We start from the raw sequence: 20,933 nt of genomic DNA on the forward strand, positions 1-20,933 counted from the left end.
CATTCATGTGTGAAAATGGCCAGTTCTGAAGGCTGGGGAGATTGGTGAGGCTGGATTATGGAAGGCCTCAGAGAATACTAATTTGGATGTTTCTTAAAGGCAATAGAGAATTGTGGAGATATTTTCAGCAAAGAAATAACAAAGCAAAAATTTTGATTTAGAGAAATAACATGGCAATAGTACAAAAGATGGGTAGAAAAAAGGTAACACTGGATGCAGAGAACAGTTAAATAAGGACTGTGGAGTTGTTGGTCAAAGAATACAAAATCATAGGTAGGAGGAATAAATTCTCATCAGAGGGAGAAATATTGAAGATAACAAAGAAGTCGATAGGAGACACTGCGTGAAGTCAGAGGACACACAGCCTGCATGGGTCTGTGAGTATCTGGAGTGGCTCCTTAATCAGCACCCAGGGTAAGCAGGAAACCTGCATGTGATGTGTTCTTAAAGTATCTCTTCTGTAAATATTTTAGGTACATGTTCCTCCCTTTTCTTTGAAGAACACACTTTAAGAAAACTGAAGGCATGTTCTTTTCTCTGACATATTCTTTTACTCTTGATTCTACCCAAAAGGCTGAGAAATAATGATATTCTTTTCAATCGGATAATCATTGACCCTTTTTTGTCCCACTATTTCTAATAGAAGTTAAAACTTGGTGAAATTTTCTTTTACTTGCTTTTATTTTAATGTGCTTCTATCATTCACAAAAGAAGAGTGCTTGCTGAATGCATTAACAATTATATCTCAGACTATAGCTGTTATGCAGGGGTCAAAATAAAGGTTTGTAAAGGATTGACATGAAAAAGGTAACTGTTAGAGAAAATTAAAAGTAAATAAATAAAATCAGTGATATTTAGAATCTAAATAACACTGATTTCTATATTGGAAAGAAACTTATTAGGTCAAATTAGGGTCTAAATGTAATGCTTGGCAGAATTCCTTTAGGTTAAGTCTGTTTCAGTTAATTTGACTGAGCTATTGAGTTGAAATGCAAAATGATAAGCTTATATGAAGCCATAGAAACATAATTTCAAAAGAAATACCATGATGAGAAAAACATGAATTATTAATATGTCTTATAATATTGTTTGGTGTCGCGTGGACCCCAGCCTGGGACAGTGGTCAGCAAGGGAGATGGCACTGAGGAAATCATGAAACTTACACCACACTTAATCCATAAACCCAGAAGCCTTTAAGGGCATACACTGTTTCATGTGCCTGGTAGCAGCATGAAAACAATGCAGCACCTGTCCTGTTTCCCAGAATCTTTATTGGATACATAACAGAGTATACATGCAAGAATGTATAGCAGTCATTAGTCACCAGACAAGGTTAAGAATGAGAGAGAGGATATTACAGCTCCTAGGAAGGTTGGGTAAAGGGTAAGCAGGGACATAGGGTAATGGAACATCTGAAGTGGCCAGGTAACAGTGCAAGCAGAAGAGAGAGGGAAAGAGAAGTCTCATCTGTTGAGGCAGACTTCTCAGCTTCTGTAACATAAGCTATTAGCTGATGACCTCAGTTCTCCTGCATGGCTTATTTCCCCATGCAGGGATGTTGGCCTGACAGGGCACTTTCAGACTCCTATCTTCTCAATTAGAAGTACAGGGGTGGCCCATCTGAGGGCTTTAACCTGGCTTTTGAAAGGCCTGTGGGTTCTATCTATTAGCCTACCTATTCCCACATAATATGAGACATTTTCTCTCTCTCTCTCTTTTTTTTTTTTTTTTTGCAGTTTTTGGCCAGGGCTGGGTTTGAACCCACCACCTCCGGCATATGGGGCCAGCACCCTACTCCTTTGAGCCATAAGCGCCACCCCAATGTGAGACATTCTTTATGGCCATTCCTGTGGATGAGACAAAGGAGCCATCTGATAGAATGATAGCAGACACATTTCTGAATTGAGAAAAGCTGCTCATGCCAGACATAGTGGCATGCACCTGTAGTCCCAGCTACTCAGGAGGCTGAAGCAGGAGAGAAGCTGCTCTGGTGGAAATGTCAAAAGAAATTAGAATCAGTCTTTTGTAGTAGAATTTTGAGATTGCCTAAATTAAGCATGAGTTAGATTTGTATATTTGTGCCATGTGATCACAGTTACACTACTTCTGTGCTCATGGGTCTTCCAGTTTAGTTTAACTCACACCCTCTCTTCCTTTAGCTCAAATGTTCCCTCTTCTGTTTAAGCTTGGCTTAGTTTTTCTGGCTATCGGGAGATTCTATTTATGGGATGGTCCACCTGTTTCATAATAGCATACTGTAGAATCCAAGCAAGAGTATTTCAGTCACACTGCCCCCTCTGAGAATCCTCAGACTGCTTGACATGTCCTCATCACTCTGAGAGATTCTCTTAGTTTTATTGTGTTCAGAATCTAGAGACGCTCAGATAAGGGATTAGAGCTGGACCCAATGAGAGCCATCGCTAGGCTGGTCAAAGGCCCATAAGTAAACTAGAAATGGATGTCTTCCCAACAAAGATCACTATAATTCATAGTGTCTGGGTGTTAAAATAAAACCATGGCTAACATCTGTTTATTACTTACTATGTATCAGGCATAGCTAATCAACATAATGGGGCAACCAGGGAGAACTGTATTGCTTGCTACTTAATAAATGGTGAAGTATTTCTAACTGATTGATAATCAGCAGCTAACAAGAAACTTTTAATGGTTCCTTCTCTCTAAACTTCTCTACCTGTCCTACTATTTCCCTAGGTCCCATGGACCTGTACACCATCAATTAATTAAATAATTAGAGTTAGCACCTGGGCCTGCAAGGCCCTCTAAGATCTTGACTCAGCTTCCTGACACCCCGGCAATGGTGACAGGGCATTCTGACTGAGTATTCATTAAGAATACATTAAGTACTCTGGAGCCAACTGGCTGGGTTCAGATCATAGCACCACCACTCTTCACACCTGTGACCTTGAGATAGTTAGTTTTTCTTTGACTCAGTTTTCCTCATCTTTAAAGCAGGGATGGTAATGTATTTATTTCAAGGGATTGTATGGAGACTAACTTGTTTAATACATGTAAGGCATTTAGAAGACACCTGATACATAGTAGGTGTAATGAAGGTGTTTATTATTGTTTATTAGCTGCCCTAATTGCTAAATATTTTGACCTTTGGTGTTACAGCTGATTCTGGCACCAACCTCCATGCTGTTGGGGTTGTGGTGGTCAGCCACTGGGGTGGGCTTGGTGGAATGAAGATGGAGCCTTAGTTCTGGAGAGGTGCATGGCCCCCAGAGTGGGGCATACTAGAGGGAGGGGCTCTGGTCTCAAAACCAGGCTTTGCTAAACCAGATTGCTTCACAGAGGGTGGATGGGGGATGGGGAGTGCACATGTTGTGCTCCTAATTCAGGGCAATGCAGCTTCATGAATTCCCAGCAGCTCTCCAAACTGGGAGATCTGGGATTCTTCAGTAGTAGGACTGTAGGTGTTTGCACTGGCAATGGGGGCGGGTGGGAACTGGAAGTCCCTTCTGGCTCTAGGCTGATCTGATCCGGGCAAGGGAATGGGGCTGCAGAGTCCAGGTGTTTTCACAGTGCCCTCCTGGACGTCTAATCTCCATAGGTGCATCTCCCCTGCTAAACTCCAAAGCTTTCCCTTTGATGCTCCAGTTGAATCTTAACTGTTTACTTGTTGCCTGTTCCTTTCTTGTGCAGGTGATGACTGCCTGGCACCTCTAGTCAGCCATCTTGCTCTCGAGCTTCTGAACAAGTTATTATTAGCTATTCTACTTGGTCAGCTGTGGGTTATGACAATGTGGGAAGCACCTCAAATAAAAGAATTGGATCCAAATTACCATTTTTCCTGACTATGTATATGGCTTTGAAAAAATTACCTAACCAGGGCCTATTTCTTCTTTGGCAAAAACATAAGTAATATTAATAATAAATGTTCCCTAAACATTATTGTAAGTATTAAGTGAGATATAAAATATTGCCTGGTTATGAGAATGCTTTTAAAATGTATGCATATCTGTTAGTTTATTTTCAAAGAAAAACTTTAGACCAATTAAATTTAACAGAATTTAATGGAGCAAAGAAGGATTCATAAATTGGGCAGCCCTCAAAACCAGAATGGGTTCAAAACTCTGTAGCTGCTACATGGCCAGATAACAATTATAGACAGGAAAAGGAAAGTGGTGTGTGGAAAATAGAAGTGAGGTAAAGAAATAGCTGGATTGATTACAGTGTAGCATTTGCCTTGTTAGAACATGTTAGAACACTTGGCTGCCTGTGATTGGCCAAAGTCTGTGGTAAATACAAGAGTGCCTTGTTAGAACATGTTAGAACACTTGGCTGCCTGTGATTGGCCAAAGTCTGTGGTAAATACAAGAGCAGGTTATAGTCTGATGAAAAACCTTTAGGCCAAACTTAAAATATATAAGGAGGAAGTATGATTATATTTATATTAGCGTTTACAGATGAGAGTACCAAGGTTCATGAGGACTTGCTACAGTGGAAAGTCAAAATTAGATCCAAACCTCATGCATCCTGGCTGGAAGGTTTTGTTAACTGAAATATCATCCACACGGTGTACATAAACGCAATTGAATGACTACGAAGAATAAATATACTGCTGGAGGAGGGATAAGCCAGAGATTCAGAGAATTTATTTTAGCTATTATCGTTGATCACTCTAGATGTAAAAGCAAAATAAAGGACTGAATGTATTTTTTCATTTTAACTTCCCTTCCCCCTTCCCCTTGCTTTTTATTTTTAAACATTTTTATGGAGCAAGAAGCATGTACTACAACATAGGTTTGGGGTTCTTATTGGTGAAATTCTTAGGTTAGTAACTAGATAAATTGTCTTTTGATGTTTTCTTTAAAAACTTTTCCTTTGATCTGGTTTATACGAGGGCAGCTGAAGATTTTTAATATGAATTTTCTCTGGGCTTGGGTCTCTGGCATTTTGGAAATCAGAAGACCTTTTTTGTAAACTGCCTCTTTTTTTCTTATTACGGCCTTGGGCAAGTTACTCTGCATCTACTTTTCTCATTTGTAAAGTGGAGGTTTTATTACCTTCAGGGGTATGCTGAGGGAAGGTGCCTGGAACATGTTTAATTTTTACACATTGTTCTTCAGTCGGAGGTGAGAAATTGAAGCCGAAAGGGATCTCAAACTTTATCTCTTCTGATTTATTCAATTTATATATGAAGGGACCCCTAAGGGGTCAAACTAAGACAAATGTTAATCTGCTTAGATTTATTGATATTTATATACCTGGCCAAGCAGTTCATTTTCTTAACAAGACTTCTTTAAAAGGCGCCAGAGATAGGTCTATATAAGAACAATTGACACTCCCCCCCCCCAAATATATATATGATATATATCTGGAAAAGTAATTTTAGAAATGGTGAGTATATGCAGTAGTAAGGCTTGGTGTTATAGCCAGATTCTATCAGAAGTATATTAGGAAAATTTATGCAACTATTTGAATAAAATCCTAAACTACTAGGTAAAAATAAATTACTATGTCATGGAACAAGTACCACATAATCCAAATATCTGGAATGAAAGAGGCCACGGTTTTCTAATCAGTGAAATTTTAAGATCATAGAAAAGATTTTGCTTTATAAACATCTTTGTTAACATAGTAACAATAATAATGCATCATAAATACATATAAACAAACAGTGAAAATCCTTTTTCCCCTTTTTTAGCCTTCAGAGGCTGAAGTGATTTATATGGAGAAATTGGTCCAATTATTCCCCAGCATCCACTCTGGACACATATTTATATAACTTGCCTCTAGATATGGAGCCTCTCAGAGACTGCTCTTCAAAAAGACATGAAACTCAAGACAGTTAGAACACACTTTTGTGACCCTGACCTTGTCACTTTCTTTTCCCCTCAAACCACAGTTTGCAAAAAAAGTCTTAAAAATACCAATGGCAGTTTTTTCGACATTTAAAAATATATATATTCTTTTAGCGACAGATTTTGAGTCCTGAGACTGCAGGGGTCATTTTGTCCACTGTTAGTGCCAAGAAATCCAAGCTCCCGACCCCAAGCCCCTGCCTCAAGCCCAACTCCCTGCTGGGAATATCCTGTCAAGGATTATAACTAGATTGCACAGGTTAGATTGTTTTCTCTTGAATGTATTTCTCTGGATTTTCCAAAACTATAAAATAGCTTGAATATGACATTTGTTTAATGCATATGAAATGCAATTCCAAAATAGCATTTTATAAGCATGATTGCTATTTGGAAGCAAAATAAATGTTGATGTAATAAGAATGTAGGTAAGGAAAAAGAGAGGAGAATTCAATCTTAAGACTTTTAACAAAAGGGTTGGTGAGGGCAGTGCCTGTGGCTCAAGGAGTAGGGTGCCGGCCCCAAACCCGGCATTGGCCAAAAAAAAAAAAAAAAAAAGTTAGAGAGGTCCTAAAAAGCACAGATAGCATAGTAAGTAAACTTTGTATCTGAAATTGGTTTTGTAAAACAATTTAGAAATAAATGATGTAAAATGTCCCAAAGTAAAAAGATAAAGATAGAAATCTTGAATAGGGAAATAAAGTCTCAATTTTTTTAAATGATATTTTTCTCCACCCCATATGAAAAGAGAGAGAGGAAAATACAGTCTGTCAGCATAATGTTGGGCTTCTTAATTTTGAGTTATTTAGGTAACTGCAGAAGTAACAAAATTTACCTATTATAAAAGTCTTTTGTGTTCATTTTAAAATCTAGCTATTGAGTTGTCATACCTTTTTGATATCCAGGTTTAGTTGTCTGCATAATCTGTTATTTGCCTTTTTTGTCCAATTATTATAGGATACTACAAAAGATGAAAGTAATGAGACCGAAGCCAACAGGACGAATAAATTGAGAAGAACAAGAAAGAAAGTCACTAAACCGCATGTTTGTTCAACGGAAGTGGGAGAAATGGATATATCCCATTCAAACGGTATCTAGCTACTGTGACCCCTTGAAAATGGTGTGGTGAATGACCACCTCTGTTTGGTCTTCGTTTTCACAAAACTTTTTCATTTTTTCTTTGGGAGAAGCAAAAAGAAGAAAAAAATTTATTCCTACATAGGTGACATAAAAGGTAGTAAATAGATAAAACCAACCAATCAAATCACTCAGAATTTAAAGAGGGTTAGAAGCAGGGTGATAGTAGTAAAAAAAAAAAAAAAGACAAAATAGAGCAAAATATGAGTAGGAAGAGAGGCACATTTCTGCACTGTGAAGGTCATTACTGAAGATGTGAGAGGCCACAAGAAAGTTGATGGAACGAGTTTTTACACCACGTGTTGTAATTCCTGTTAGGCTCCAATAGATTTGAAACAGGGCTAAAACTAAGAGTTAATTAACAAAAAAACAAAACAACAGACTTAATCCTAGGAAGCATGCATTTCCAAGGCATGAGCAGTAGGAATTGGCAACATATGGTAACAATAAAAAACAGTCAGTCTTTTTGTAGATTTTATTATTGTTTTAAAATCCTCTACAGACAATGCATTCCCTATGGTCAGCGACTAGGGTGACACCTTTGCCTGTTCTTTGGTATATCACTGCTCAGGAATACACTATTCTCTCAAGTACTCCTCTGAGTATCATATTAAAAGACGGTTGAGTTTTTTGTAGTATTAAGAATGTTTTGAATTTCTGAAGTGTCTGTTGTTATTTAGCCTTTGTCATTTCTGATTGATGAAATTAGGGATTTTAATTTTCTATTTCTGGTTAGCCTAGCCAAGGGTTTATCAATTTTGTTACAGCCCAAGATGAAGGGGAAAGAGGAGGGGGAAGGGAGGGGAGGGAGGAGGATGGATGGAGAGAGGCGGTAGGACCACACCTATGGTGCACTTTACAAGGGTTATATGTTAAATCTACTAAGTGTAGAATATAAATGTCTTAACACAATAACTAAGAAAATGCAGTGAAGGCTATGTTAACTAGTTTGATGAAAGTATGTCAAATGGTATATAAAACCAGCTTATGGCACTCCATAATTGCATTAATGCACACAGCTATGATTTAATTAAAAAAAAAAGACAGTTGAAAACAATCACAACCTGTTTTTACATTTTTCCTTATTACTGCAGAGAGGATGAGCAATCAAATGGTGTGCCACAAATTAGGGGACACAAGCAGCACAGTTGTGGGACCTGGCTCTGCTAAGTCTCATCCGTCACATGAAGATAATGACTCCCAGGATCAGACAACAATGATAAAACCACCGTCTCCCCAAACTTCACCCAATACTTCTAGCAGTGAATTCAACCCAAATTCTGGTAAGGATTTATTGGTTAAATGTTCTGGAACAAACTGGCATATGGTTCTAGTCACTAATCCTAAATTTGTATTTGAATTAGAGATAAGGTGATATTGGTTGGAGATTGCTAGCCAGAAAACTTAAAAAAATTATCATTTATAAAGTGCTTTTTTATAATTTGTGTTTTTTTATTATTAAATCATAGCTGTATACATTTGTGCAATCAAGGGATACAATGTGTTGGTTTCATATACAATCTGAAATATTCTCATCAAACTGTTCAACGTAGCCTTCAAGGCATTTTCTTATTGTATGTAGACATTTGTATTCTGCATTTAGTAGGTTTTGCCTGTACCCATTCTAAGATGCACCATAGGTGTGGCCCACCCATTACCCTCCCTCCACCCTAACCTCTTATAAGGCTGCATAATATTCCATGGTATACATGTACCACAGTTTGCTAGTCCATTCGTGGGTCAGTGGGCACTTGGGCTTCTTCCATGACTTAGCAATTATGAATTGGGCTGCAATAAACATTCTGGTACAGATGTCTTTGTTATATTGTGATTTTTGGTCTTGTGGGTATATACCTAGTAAAAGAATTATAGGATCGAATGGCAGGTCTAGTTTTAGATTTCTAAGTATTCTCCAAACATCCTTCCAGAAGGAACGTATTAGTGTACATTCTCACCAGCACTGTAGAAGTGTGCCCCTTCCTCCACATCCACGCCAACATCTCTGGTTTTGGGATTTTGTTATGTGGACTACTCTTACTGGGGTTAAGTGATATCTCAAAGTAGTTTGATTTGCATTTCTCTGATGACTAAGGATGATGAGCTTTTTTTCATGTGTTTGTAGATCGTGCGTCTGTCTTCTTTAGAGAAGTTTCTCTTCAAGTCCTTTGCCCACCCTGAGATGAGATCACTTGTTCTTTTCTTGCTAATACGTTTGAGTTCTCTGTGGATTCTGGTTATTAAACCTTTGTTGGAGGTAAAACCTGCAAATATTTTCTCCTATTCTGAGGCCTGTCTGCCTGCTTTACTTACTATGTTCTTGGCTGTGCAGAAGCTTTTTAGTTTGATCAGGTCCCAGTAGTGTATTTTTGATACTGCTTCAATTGCCCGGGGAGTCCTCCTCAAAAAATATTCACCCAGGCCGATTCCTTTGAGAGTTTTCCCTGTACTTTCTTCAAGTATTTTTATAGTTTCATGTCTTAAGTTTAAATCTTTTATCCAGTGAGAGTCTATCTTAGTTAATGGTGACAAGTGTGGGTCCAGTTTCAGTCTTTTACAGATCACCAGCCAGTTCACCCAGCACCATTTGTTAAATAGGGAATCTTTTCCCCACTGAATGTTTTTAATTGGCTTGTCAAAGATTAAATAACGGTAAGTAGCTGGATTCATCTCTTGGTTCTTCATTCTGTTCCAGACATCTACTTCTCTGTTTTTGTGCCAGTACCATGCTGTTTTGATCACTATTGATTTCTAGTACAGTCTCAGATCTGGTAGCATGATTCCTCCTGCTTTGTTTTTATTTCTGAGTAATGTTTTGGCTATTCAAGGTTTTTTCTGATTCCATATAAAACGAAGTATTATTTTTTCAAGATCTTTAAAATATGGCAATAGAGCTTTGATAGGAATTACATTAAAATTATATATTGCTTTGGGTAGTATAGACATTTTAACAATGTTGATTCTTCCCATCCATGAGTATGGTATGTTTTTCCATTTGTTAACATCTTTAGCTATTTCTTTTCTTAAAGTTTCACAGTTTTCTTTATAGACATCTTTCACATTGTTAGATAAACTCCCAAATATTTCATCTTCTTTGGTGAAGGAATAGAGTCCTTGACTGTTTTTTCAGCTTGGCTATTGTTGGTATATTTAAAGGCTACAGATTTATGGGTATTGATTTTATAGCCTGAGACATTGCTGTATTCCTTGATCACTTCTAAAGGTTTTGTAGTAGAATCCCTAGTGTTTTCCAGATATACGATCATATCATCTGCGAAGAGTGAAAGTTTGATCTCTTCTGACTCTATGTGAATACCCTTGATCAACTTTTCTTTCCTAATTGCAATGGCTAAAACTTCCATTACAATGTTAAAGAGCAATGGAGACAGTGGGCAACCTTGCCTGGTTCCTGATCTAAGTGGAAATGATTTCAATTTAACTCCATTCAGTACTATATTGGCTGTGGTTTTGCTGTAGATGGCCTCTATTAGTTTAAAAAATGTCCCTTCTATACCAATTTTCTTAAGTGTTCTGATCATGAAGCGATGCTGGATATTATCAAAAGCTTTTTCTGCATCACTTGAGAGAATTGCATGGTCTTTATTTTTTAGTTTGTTTCTGTGCTGAATTACATTTATAGATTTATGTATATTGAACCAGCCTTGAGAGCCTAGGATAAATCCCACTTGGTCATGGTGTATAATTTTTTTGATGTGTTGTTGGATTATGTTTGTTAGGATCTTATTGAGTATTGTTGCGTCAATATTCATTAGTTATATTGGTCTATAATTTTCTTTTCTTGTTGGGTCTTTCCATGGTTTAGGGATGAAGGTGATGTTTCCTTCGTAGAATGTGTTGGGTAGTATTCCTTCTTTTTCAATACTTTCGAAGAGGTGTAGTAATATAGGTACTAGTTCTTCTTTAAAGGTTTGGTAGAATTCTGACGTAAAGCCATCTGGTCCTAGGTTTTTCTTTTTAGGGAGATTTTGTATAGTTGACGCTATTTCAGAACTTGTTAGAGGCCAGTTCAACATTTCCACTTCATTCTGGCTAAGTGTTTGTAGGTGGCGTACTTCCAGGTATTGGTTGATTTCTTTCAGATTTTCATATTTCTGAGAGTAAAGTTTCTTGTAATGTAATATTTGTTAAGGATTTTTTTGAATTTCTGAGGGGTCTGTTGTTATTTCATCTTTACCATTTCTGATCAATGAAATTAGAGATTTTACTGTTTTTTTTCCTGGTTAGGTTGGCCAAAGGTCTATCTATTTTATTGACCTTTTCAAAAAATCAACTTTTGGATTTATTGATCTGTTGTATAATTCTTTTATTTTTAATTTCATTTAATACTGCTCTGATTTTGGTTATTTCTTTTCTTCTGCTGAGTTTGGGGTTGGAGTGTTCCTCCTTCTCTAGTTGCTTGAGATGTCCCATTAAGTTATTAACTTCTTCTCTTTCCGTTTTCTTCAGGAAGGCTTGCAGTGCTATAAATTTTCCTCTTAGGACTGCCTTTGCAGTATCCCAGAGGTTCTTGTAATTCATGTCTTGATTGTTGTTTTCTTCCAAAAATTTGGTGATTTCCTTCTTAATCTCATCTATAATCCATTTATCCCGCAGCATAAGGTTGTTTAACTTCCATGTTTTTGTATGGTTATGCAGGTTCCTGTTGTTATTGAGTTCAAATTTTATTCCATGATGGTCTGAGAAGATGCAAGGAATAATTTCTATTTTTTTAAATTTACTGAGGTTAGACTTGTGGCCTAGGATGTGGTTGATTTTGGAGTATGTTCTGTGGGCTGATGAGAAGAATGTGTATTCAGTTTTGTTGGGATGAAATGTTCTGTAGATGTCTGTTAAGTCCAGATGTTGAATGGTTGAGTTTAAAATCTAAAATTTCTTTGCTTAGCTTCTTTTTGGAGGATCTATGCAGCACTAATAAAGGGGTGTTAAAATCTCCAACAACTGAAACTGGAGGAAATCAAGTTGCTCATGTCTGTTAGAGTTTCTCTTATAAAATGAGGTGTGTTCTGGTTGGGTGCATAAATATTAATAATTGAGATCTCATCATATTGAGTATTACCTTTAACAAATATGAAGTGTCTATCCTTATCCTTCCTTATTTTGGTTGGTTTAAAGCCTATTGCATCTGTGAATAGGATTGCAATGCCTGCCCTTTTCTGTTTTCCATTTGCCTGATGTATAGATGACCATCACTTCACCTTGAGTCTATATTTGTCTTTTAATGTAAGATGAGATTCTTGTAAACAGCAGATATCTGGCTTGAGTTTTTGTATCCAGTCAGAGGATACATTTAAACCATTTGAACCATTCACATTAATTGAGAATATTGATAAGCCTTTTGAGAGTTTGGTGGACATTTTTAATCCTTTTGCGACTGTGGAAGTTGGAATTTGATCAAAATTTTCTGGATGGGTTTACTTTTGTGTTGGAGGATTATGCTAGTCTTTATGGAGGATAGGTCTGAGAATATCCTGGACAGCTGGTTTAGTTATGGCAAATTTCTTCAACATGTGAATGTCATTAAAGTATTTAATTTCTCCATCATAAATGAAACTCAGTTTAGCTGGGTACAGAATCCTGGGTTGAAAGTTATTTTGTTTTAGGAGATTAAAAGTCAATGACCATCCTCTTCTAGCTTGAAAGCTTCAAGCAGAGAGATCTGCAGTCATTATAATATTCTTCCCCTTGTAGATGATGTTTTCTTTTGTCTGGCTGCTTTCAGAATTTTCTCCTTCATATTGACTTCTATTAACTGGGACTTTACAGAAAAGTTCTGCCACCCCATGACTAGAGGATGCATACCCCATCCAGGCTACCTCAGACCTCTAGGTAATGGTTGCTGAAAAATATCCACCCAGTTTTGCCAGATCTAGTTTCAAGAGAATCGTGAACTCAAAATTTTCACATAAAATTTTCTAACAGTTAAGTGTCACCAACTAATTCAAAAAAGTTTCTAAACACTAGGAAGACTAATCAGAAAACCTCTGCTGGCCACATTGGCTCCCCCAGATTGTGACCTTTGTTTTATATATTTCAGTTGTTGCAGCAAAAGAGAGACAGAATCTACCATTTCTTAGTCTTAAGTCAAAACTCTGAAGGAAGAAGTTGTGTCATGAGCTTGCTTTGTGTCAATGGTGAAATAAGAGCATAGGTGCCCTTATTGACTCAACTTGGTTAGCTCAGAAGCTCCCTCTTAGGCCTAGAGTGAATTAAGTTCTCCATAGGTCCTAAGCAACAAAAAGTTTATGACCCCAACCAAACCACTAATACATAGGTTAAAAGTAAATGTAATAATTAACCTCCAAATTAAGTGTACGAAATTTTGACATGATATTTTCTTCTTTGGGATAACAATAATGAGTAGCCCTCTTTCCCTTCTATGTTTTGTTTTGCTTTGGTTCCTTTTTCTTTCCTTGTTATTCTGCTTCCTGAGCTTTCCAACACTGTCCAGGCTAACATGAGAGGACCAGAAGGCAGAGTCACATTTGCACTAGCAGGTGGCTCTCATAGTGGATGAAAGATGCAGGTCCTTAGAAATAACTATGGCTGATCATTCCAGGCACACAATAAGCTGAAGGTGTTATAGAAAATCCTTCCACTGCACTTTCCCCTTGTTTGAATTGGTATTTCTAAAAGCTCAATGCTCTTCAATATGTCTTTTATAAGTGACCATATTTCTTTTCTTTCTTTTTTTTTTGAGACAGAGCCTCAAACTGTCTCCCTGGGTAGAGTGCTGTAGCATCACAGCTCACAGCAACCTCCAACTCCTGGGCTCAAGAGATTCTCCTGCCTCTGCCTCCCAAGTAGCTGGGACTAGAGGCACATGCCACAATGCCTGGCTATTTTTTTGGTTGCAGCCATCATTGTTGTTTGGTGGGCCTGGGCTGGATTCGAACCCGCCAGCTCAGGTGTATGTGGCCAGTGCCTTAGCCACTTGGGCCACAGGCACCAAGCCAAGTGACCATATTTCTATAACTGAAATATGTCCTCATTGTCACTAAACATGGGTAACGTTTCTCGAAGGCCTTCTAGTTACTATAGAGCTTTGGGGAGTTATTTATTTTTAAATATTTTCTTATTTTTCTGCTAAATATTCACAACAGCAAAACTTCCTCTAAAGAACACGTTGATTTAATTTATTAGTCTTCTGAGGGGATAGGGAAGAAGAACACCTCCCAGGAACCGCACTGTAAGAAAAACAAATGAGCTCCTGAACTGGCAATTATCTGCCCGCTATTCATCATGTGCAGCTTGGAAAGGCTGACCAAAAGGTTTAATTGTAAGTAACAAGTATGATGGATTTGAAGAAAAGAAATTCAGATAATGCAATAAGACTAGCTGATGCCTTGAAAATGAGAATTAGAAATTAGATAGGGTTCTGCTAGTTGGTGAAAGAATTGGACTTTTATTTATTTATTTTTATTTTTATTTTTAGCTGTAAAAATACCTTTCTTGAGCCCCCCAAATTTTCTGTGTAGGGAACCCAGTGCCAGTGGCATCACTTTTGTTTGTGGAAGACTATAGTTTGTGCAGAAGGCTTCTCTGGTAACCGTTTAGAATTTCTATTACTGTGAATGTGTACATGTTATTAATCAGGGAATTAATCATCCCCATTCTCTTTGATTAAAAGTCACTTTATCTTGAAAGTACATAAGGTATTGTCAAGTGGTTGAGGCAGATCATGTGTGTTCTCTGTTACTGACCTACTTGTTTTTCTTTTTTTCAAATTTTTTTTATTAAATCATAACTTTGTACATTGATGCATTTATGGGGTTCAAGGTACTGCTTCGATATACAATGTGAAATGCTTACATTGAACTAAGTAACACGTAGAATCAGACTTTTAAATGAAAAATTGATATTTAGGATACATACTGAAATGTATGATACCAATTTTTACTTATTAATTAGGCAAGGTCAAATCACACAGGATGGATTCATTCATTCATTCACTCACACACTCACTTATGAAAGGAGTATTTATTGAGTGCCTATGGTATGCCTGTACTGAGGACAAAGCAGCGAGTAAAACTAAGCCACTGCTCTCCTGGTGCTGATTTATGAGTGGGGAAAAGACAGACAGGAGATGTGTGAGTGTACCATGTGGCAGATGGCAATAAAGATGCTGAAGAAAATGGAAACAGGATGATATGCTGTGGGCTGATTCTTGTCTCTCCAAAATTCTTATGCAAAAGCCTTAACCTCCAGTACCTCACGATATGACTGAATTTGGACAGAAGGTCTTTAGAGGGATAATTAAGGTTGAAGGAGGTCAGTAGGGTGGACCCTCACCCACTATAACTGATGTGTTCATAAAAAGACTCAGACACGCACAGAGGAAAGACCGCATGAAAATACTGGAAGAAGATGGCCATCTATAAACCAGGAAGGAGGCCTCAGGAAAAATAACCCTGCTGATGTCCTTGATCTGGGACTTCTACCCTCCAGAACTGTGAGAAAATAAATTTCTGTTTGAGGCACCGGGGATATTTGTTAATGGCAGCGCTAGGAAACTGATACATATGTAGTACTCACTGTCCAGCCCCAAGGCAACTTTAAGTTGAACAGTGAATCAAGCGTTAGATCTGTCCATGTTGTGACCAATTCTCATACAATCGACACTGCAGTTGATTATTTTATTTTTTTCAGCATTTCATCATATGAAGTTATGCTACCTTTGATTTGATGACATGTTTGTTTACTATAGTCCCCCTGCTCAGTCATCTAAACTTTTACGAGGGCAGGGCTGCTTTCTAGATATACATAGCATGCAGTGATGGAAAAACAAAAACTATCTTGAGTAGATGAGTATATAAATTCTTATTTTAAAATGATACATATTTATTATAGAAAATTTAGGAGATACAGATCCAGCAAAGAACCAATAAGATTACCCATCATCTTATTGCTGGTGAGCCAATAAAATTTACCTTTTCTCTTTCACAGGAGATACCTTCTTTATTAGCTTATATATAATTGCTTATTATGTTTAGAACACTGATTATCTGAAATTTTCCATATTTAAAATACTTACACATTTCATTTTATTTATAAAGCATCATTCATCTTGGCCTAAACACTGAACATTTCAGAATAGATTGGGAATGCAGCAACTGTTAATTTAGCATGGAACACTGTAATTGCTACAGCTTAATTGTTTGTGTTAAACAGAAAGTAATAATAAGGTCTCAGGAGTATCAGAGTAGCCACATGCATCAGTGACAGGACATTATCTTTAATATATTTGCATTAGTGGAACCAGTAATTTGTTTTCCTCATGCTTCACACGCTTTAAAATCTACTTAATCTGTATTTTTCAACTGCCAATCTTTATACTCATTTTTAAAGCCTAACTCTATCTTGAAAAAGGATACTTAGGTATCACTTTAAAATTACAGCTGTTCGATGTCAGCAGCATGATAGACTGGTGGGTGCTTGTATGCAGACAGGATCATGGTACCATTTGTGAGGGTTACAGTAGTTGTGTTCACTTGCCATGATTAAATTGCACTTATGTGATGCTTACTGTCTGCCAGTACCTGTTAAATAAATTGTTTAATCCTCATAACAAGCTCATAAACTAAGTAGTATCTTATCAATGAGAAAGTAGAGCCACAAAGGGGATAAGATCATTATTGGGCAAAGACAGAACTCACAGAGGGGCCGATGAGCTTCAGTGTTTTGTGCTGAACCAGTACACCTGCTGCCTCGCCTAAAAGTTCAGACAGTAATTAACATTTGTAATGTGTACTATGTGACCCATCTATGTGCTATAGACATAGTCATTCAATTTGTTCTCCACTAGGAGTTAAGAGCTCTGAACTCTCAGTTAGCGCCTGTGGCTCACTGAGTAGGGCACCAGCCCCATATACTGAGGGTGGCAGGTTCGAACCCAGCCTGGCCAAACTGCAACAAAAAATAGCTGGGTGTTGTGGCAGGCACCTGTAGTCCCAGGTAGTCGGGAGGTGGAGGCAATAGAATCACCTAAGCCCAAAAGCTGGAGATTGCTGTGAGCTGTGATGCCATAGCACCCTACCAGGGGTGACAAAGTGAGACTCTGTCTCTAAAAAAAAAAAAAAAAGAACTCTGAACTCTACTTTCAATTTTGTCAATGAATTGATAGTGTGACTTAGAGTACCCTATTGTGCAACTCAAAGATTCAAGCTAATGAGTTGGGTAGATGGGACGATTTATTTTTAAAGTCTCTTCCAGCACTAAAGTTTTAGATTCGCGTACTATCTTACAAGTCTTGAACATTTTTTTTTTTATGTTTCTAATTTTAAAATTGAGTATGAAGTCCAGATTTTTCATCTCCTATGCTCTCATTCTTAAAAAAAGATGCATGGTTTGCTTACTTAAACAAATTTTAAATTTGACAGAGAGATGTAGACTTCTTAGATTCAGATGTCATTATAAAGACATAAAGCCCTTCTGGGCGAAAACAAACAACAAACAAAACCCCCCAAACCCAAAACCAAAAAAAATCAAAATAAAATCAAACAACAGTAAATAAACAAAAACAAACAATTTACCTTCAATTATATAGAAACTTTACATTTAGGAATTAACAGTTACTTTGAGAAGCCTGAAATCTTTCAATATTTGACAAATACATACAGACATCTGTGCTGTGTCAGTGAGGTCCACGTATGCAAATACATTCTAATTTAAATAAACAAAAGGATTTTTGTCAGCACTTACATAGGATATTGCTATATTCTACGGCAAATAATGTTAACTTTAACCTACTCCCAACTGATCAACAATCTTCCATTGTTGAGACACCTGGTTTGGGAAAGATGGTAAAGGCAGAGTAAGAAAGGTAAGAATTCAAGCCTAAGCCAATGCCACGAGCAACATACGATGTTTTTGCTGTGATCTTCGTGACTAATTCACTATCTCTAGTCTTCTTTTGTTTCTTAATGACTTTGAACCCTTCCTTATTTTACAGATTGTACCAGGGACATCAATCAAATTTTGACCACACCTCAACTCTCTTCTAGAATGAAACACATTAAACAAGCAATGGCCAAAAATCATCTCCAGTTTGTGCGATTCGAAGCAACCGATCTCCATGGAGTGTCCAGGTCTAAGAGTATCCCTGCGCATTTTTTTCAAGTGAGTTTTACACACAGTTGTGATTAAATGTAACTTTATGACCATTAGGAAGCAAATGGTTCTTATTATTCTTCCTTATTTTCTTGTAATTTATGTGGTAATTCAAGCTGAAAATCAGTCATTTATTTTGTTTTCTCCCATCCCTCCCTGAACACATTATTGCTCCCCAAGGAGCTGAACATACATTCTCAGCTCTCAAACATCCATTCCTTTACCCAATAGAAATACAAAACTAATTAAGACTGGTAATTTTAGTCTTATGTCTTGAATAATTTCCCTCCACAGAATTATCTCTTCTTTCTTATTGCAATGATGAAGATTATTTTTTACTTGACATGAGAAAATTGCAGCAGAAGACCCAAGAGCAAATATAAAAGGGAAAATGATTAAATAGAAAGAATTTGTTAGATGAAAAGCATATCCCTTTCAGCTCCTAATTCTGATGAGAATTGTTGTTGGATGACTTAATAAATATTGTTAAGTTCCTGAAAGTGCTGACATCAAGAAATATTGTATTTTTGTTGTTTTGAGACTTTCTTAGATTTTGTTTATCAGTTTATGTCATGTGTTTTATTTTGATGACTGATTTGTTGTGTTACTTATCAAATTTCTTTTGGAAAAGAAGGAAGGGACATTAGTCAGTACCATGTAAGAAAGTGTAAAAGTTAAGCATCTGCTGTGTTTAACTATTTAAAAATGTATATGTGGTATTTTTAGTATTTTAATATTAAATTATAATTTTTCTTATTTGCTTCATTTTGTGAAGAATTGTGCATGTTCAAAAATAGTTTTTAAAGAATTTCAACAGATTCTAACCTGTTTCATAAGGAATTCTTTGGACCTACCTGTAGATAGATATTGTTTCCTTTTCAGAAAGGCAAGAACATGGTTGATTTTGATAACAAAATGTGAAATTTCCTGTGGACAGGCCCAGAATATGATTCATACGAATCTCTTTTAATCAATGAGAAAACATACCTGGCATTTCAGGCATTGTTAGAAACCTCAACATAAAACTATTTACTATTTAGTTTTTGACAAATTTTAATCATTTATTTCACTAAAGGAATTGAAAATGTACATATGTAGAACATGACTCTATTTCCTTAGTCGAACCCTTTTACAAATATAAAACTTAATATGCTGAGGATTGATATTATTTTTTAATCTTAATATTAGTTAAGGGGGTACAAGTGTTTGTGTTAAATGGATAACTTGAATATGCTTAAATCAGGTCTTCTGGTGTGCCCATCACCAGAATAGTGTTCACTGTGCCCAACACGTAAGTTTTTATCCCACACTCCCTTTATATTGCTTTGTGCCCTTATGTGTCCATTGTTCATCACCCAATTGTTTATTAGTGAGAACAATTCCATAGATATTTCACTCAGGATAACGGTCTCCAGTTCCATCCAGGTTGCTGCAAACAACATTATTCCATTCCTTTTTATGACTAAGTGGTACTCTATGGTGTAGGTACTGTGTTTTCTTTAACCCTCATGAATTGAAGGGCATCTAGGTTGATTCTATATCTTTGCAATTGAGAATTGTGCTGCAATAAACATTCAAGTGCAGGTGTCTTTTTGATAAAATGACTTTATTTCCTTTGTGTAGGTACCTAGTGGTGGGATTAGTGAACTGTACAGGAGGTCTACGTTTGTTTCTTTGAGGAATCTCCAAACTGTTTTCCATAGAAGTTGTACTAATTTGTAGTCCCACCAGCGGTGTGTAAGCATTTCTTTCTCTCTGCATCCACACCAGCACCTATGCTTTCTTGACTTTTTATTAATCGCTATTCTGATAGGGGTATTGTGGGAACTTATTGTGGTTTTAATTTGCTGTTCTTGATGATTTGTGATGTTGAACATTTTTTTTTTGTATGTTTGTTGGCAATTGGTATACTTTTCAAAAACTTCTGTTCACGTTTTTTGCTTACTTTTTGATGGGGTTGTTTGTAGGGTTTTTATCTGATTTAATTGAGCTCCTTGTAGATTCTGGGTATTTTTTATTGGATGTACAGTTTGTGAATATTAACTCTGTTCATGATTTCCTTTGCTGTGCAGAAGGCTTTGATATAATTAAGTCCCATTTATTTATTTTTGTCATTGCTGTATTTATCTTTGGGGTCTTAGTCATAAATTCTTTGATTAGGCCAATGTCTAGAAGAGTTTTCCTCCACTTTCTTCCAGAATGTTCATGGTTTCATGCTTTACATTTAAATATTTTATCCATCTTGAAGTCATTTTTGTATATGGCAAGAGATAGGGGTTTTATTTCATTGTTCTGCCCGTGGCTATCTAATTTTCTCAGTACCATTTATTGAAAAGGGCATCCATTTCCCAGTGCATATTGTTGTGTGCTTTGTTAAAGACTATCTGGTTGTAGGTAGATGGTTTTATTTGTGGGTTCTCTATTCTGTTCTGTTGGTCAATGTCTGTTCTGTTTTACTTGTACCATGTTGTTTTGATTATTATAGCACTGTAGTATAATTTGAAGTCAGGTAACATAGTAAATTGCACACAAACTTTATGGACACCCTGTGTAATGATGATTTTTGTCCTTTTTTTCATTGTTGATTTAAAATCTATTTTATCTGATATGAGAATGTCTATACCTGCTCAATTGTGCATAGAATATTTTTATCCCTTAATTTTGATTTCATTGGAGATTTTGTGGTTTAGAAGTGTTTCTTGGAGACATAAATTTCTTGGGATTGTGTTTTTTTATCCTTTCAGTTCGTATATGTCTTTTGAGTGGGGCATTCAGACCATTCACATTGAGTGTTAGTATTATGTAGGATGCTGCTTGTTCATCATGTTGGATAATCCTTATTATTAT

General features: G+C 36.7%; 1 protein-coding gene across 1 annotated transcript in view; it reads left to right on the forward strand.

Annotated features, from left to right (window-relative positions):
• The window catches only part of LGSN (lengsin, lens protein with glutamine synthetase domain), a 246,372-nt gene that overhangs the window by 213,737 nt on the left and 11,702 nt on the right, over positions 1 to 20,933 (forward strand). Inside the window, exons 3-5 of the mRNA XM_053603583.1 lie at positions 6,783 to 6,915; positions 8,057 to 8,245; positions 17,929 to 18,095. Of these exons, the coding sequence (XP_053459558.1) occupies positions 6,783 to 6,915; positions 8,057 to 8,245; positions 17,929 to 18,095 (489 nt within the window). The remainder of the gene's footprint in view (positions 1 to 6,782; positions 6,916 to 8,056; positions 8,246 to 17,928; positions 18,096 to 20,933) is intronic.

Source organism: Nycticebus coucang, chromosome 9 (genome assembly GCF_027406575.1).
Source record: "Nycticebus coucang isolate mNycCou1 chromosome 9, mNycCou1.pri, whole genome shotgun sequence".
NCBI classification, from domain to species: Eukaryota; Metazoa; Chordata; class Mammalia; order Primates; family Lorisidae; genus Nycticebus; species Nycticebus coucang.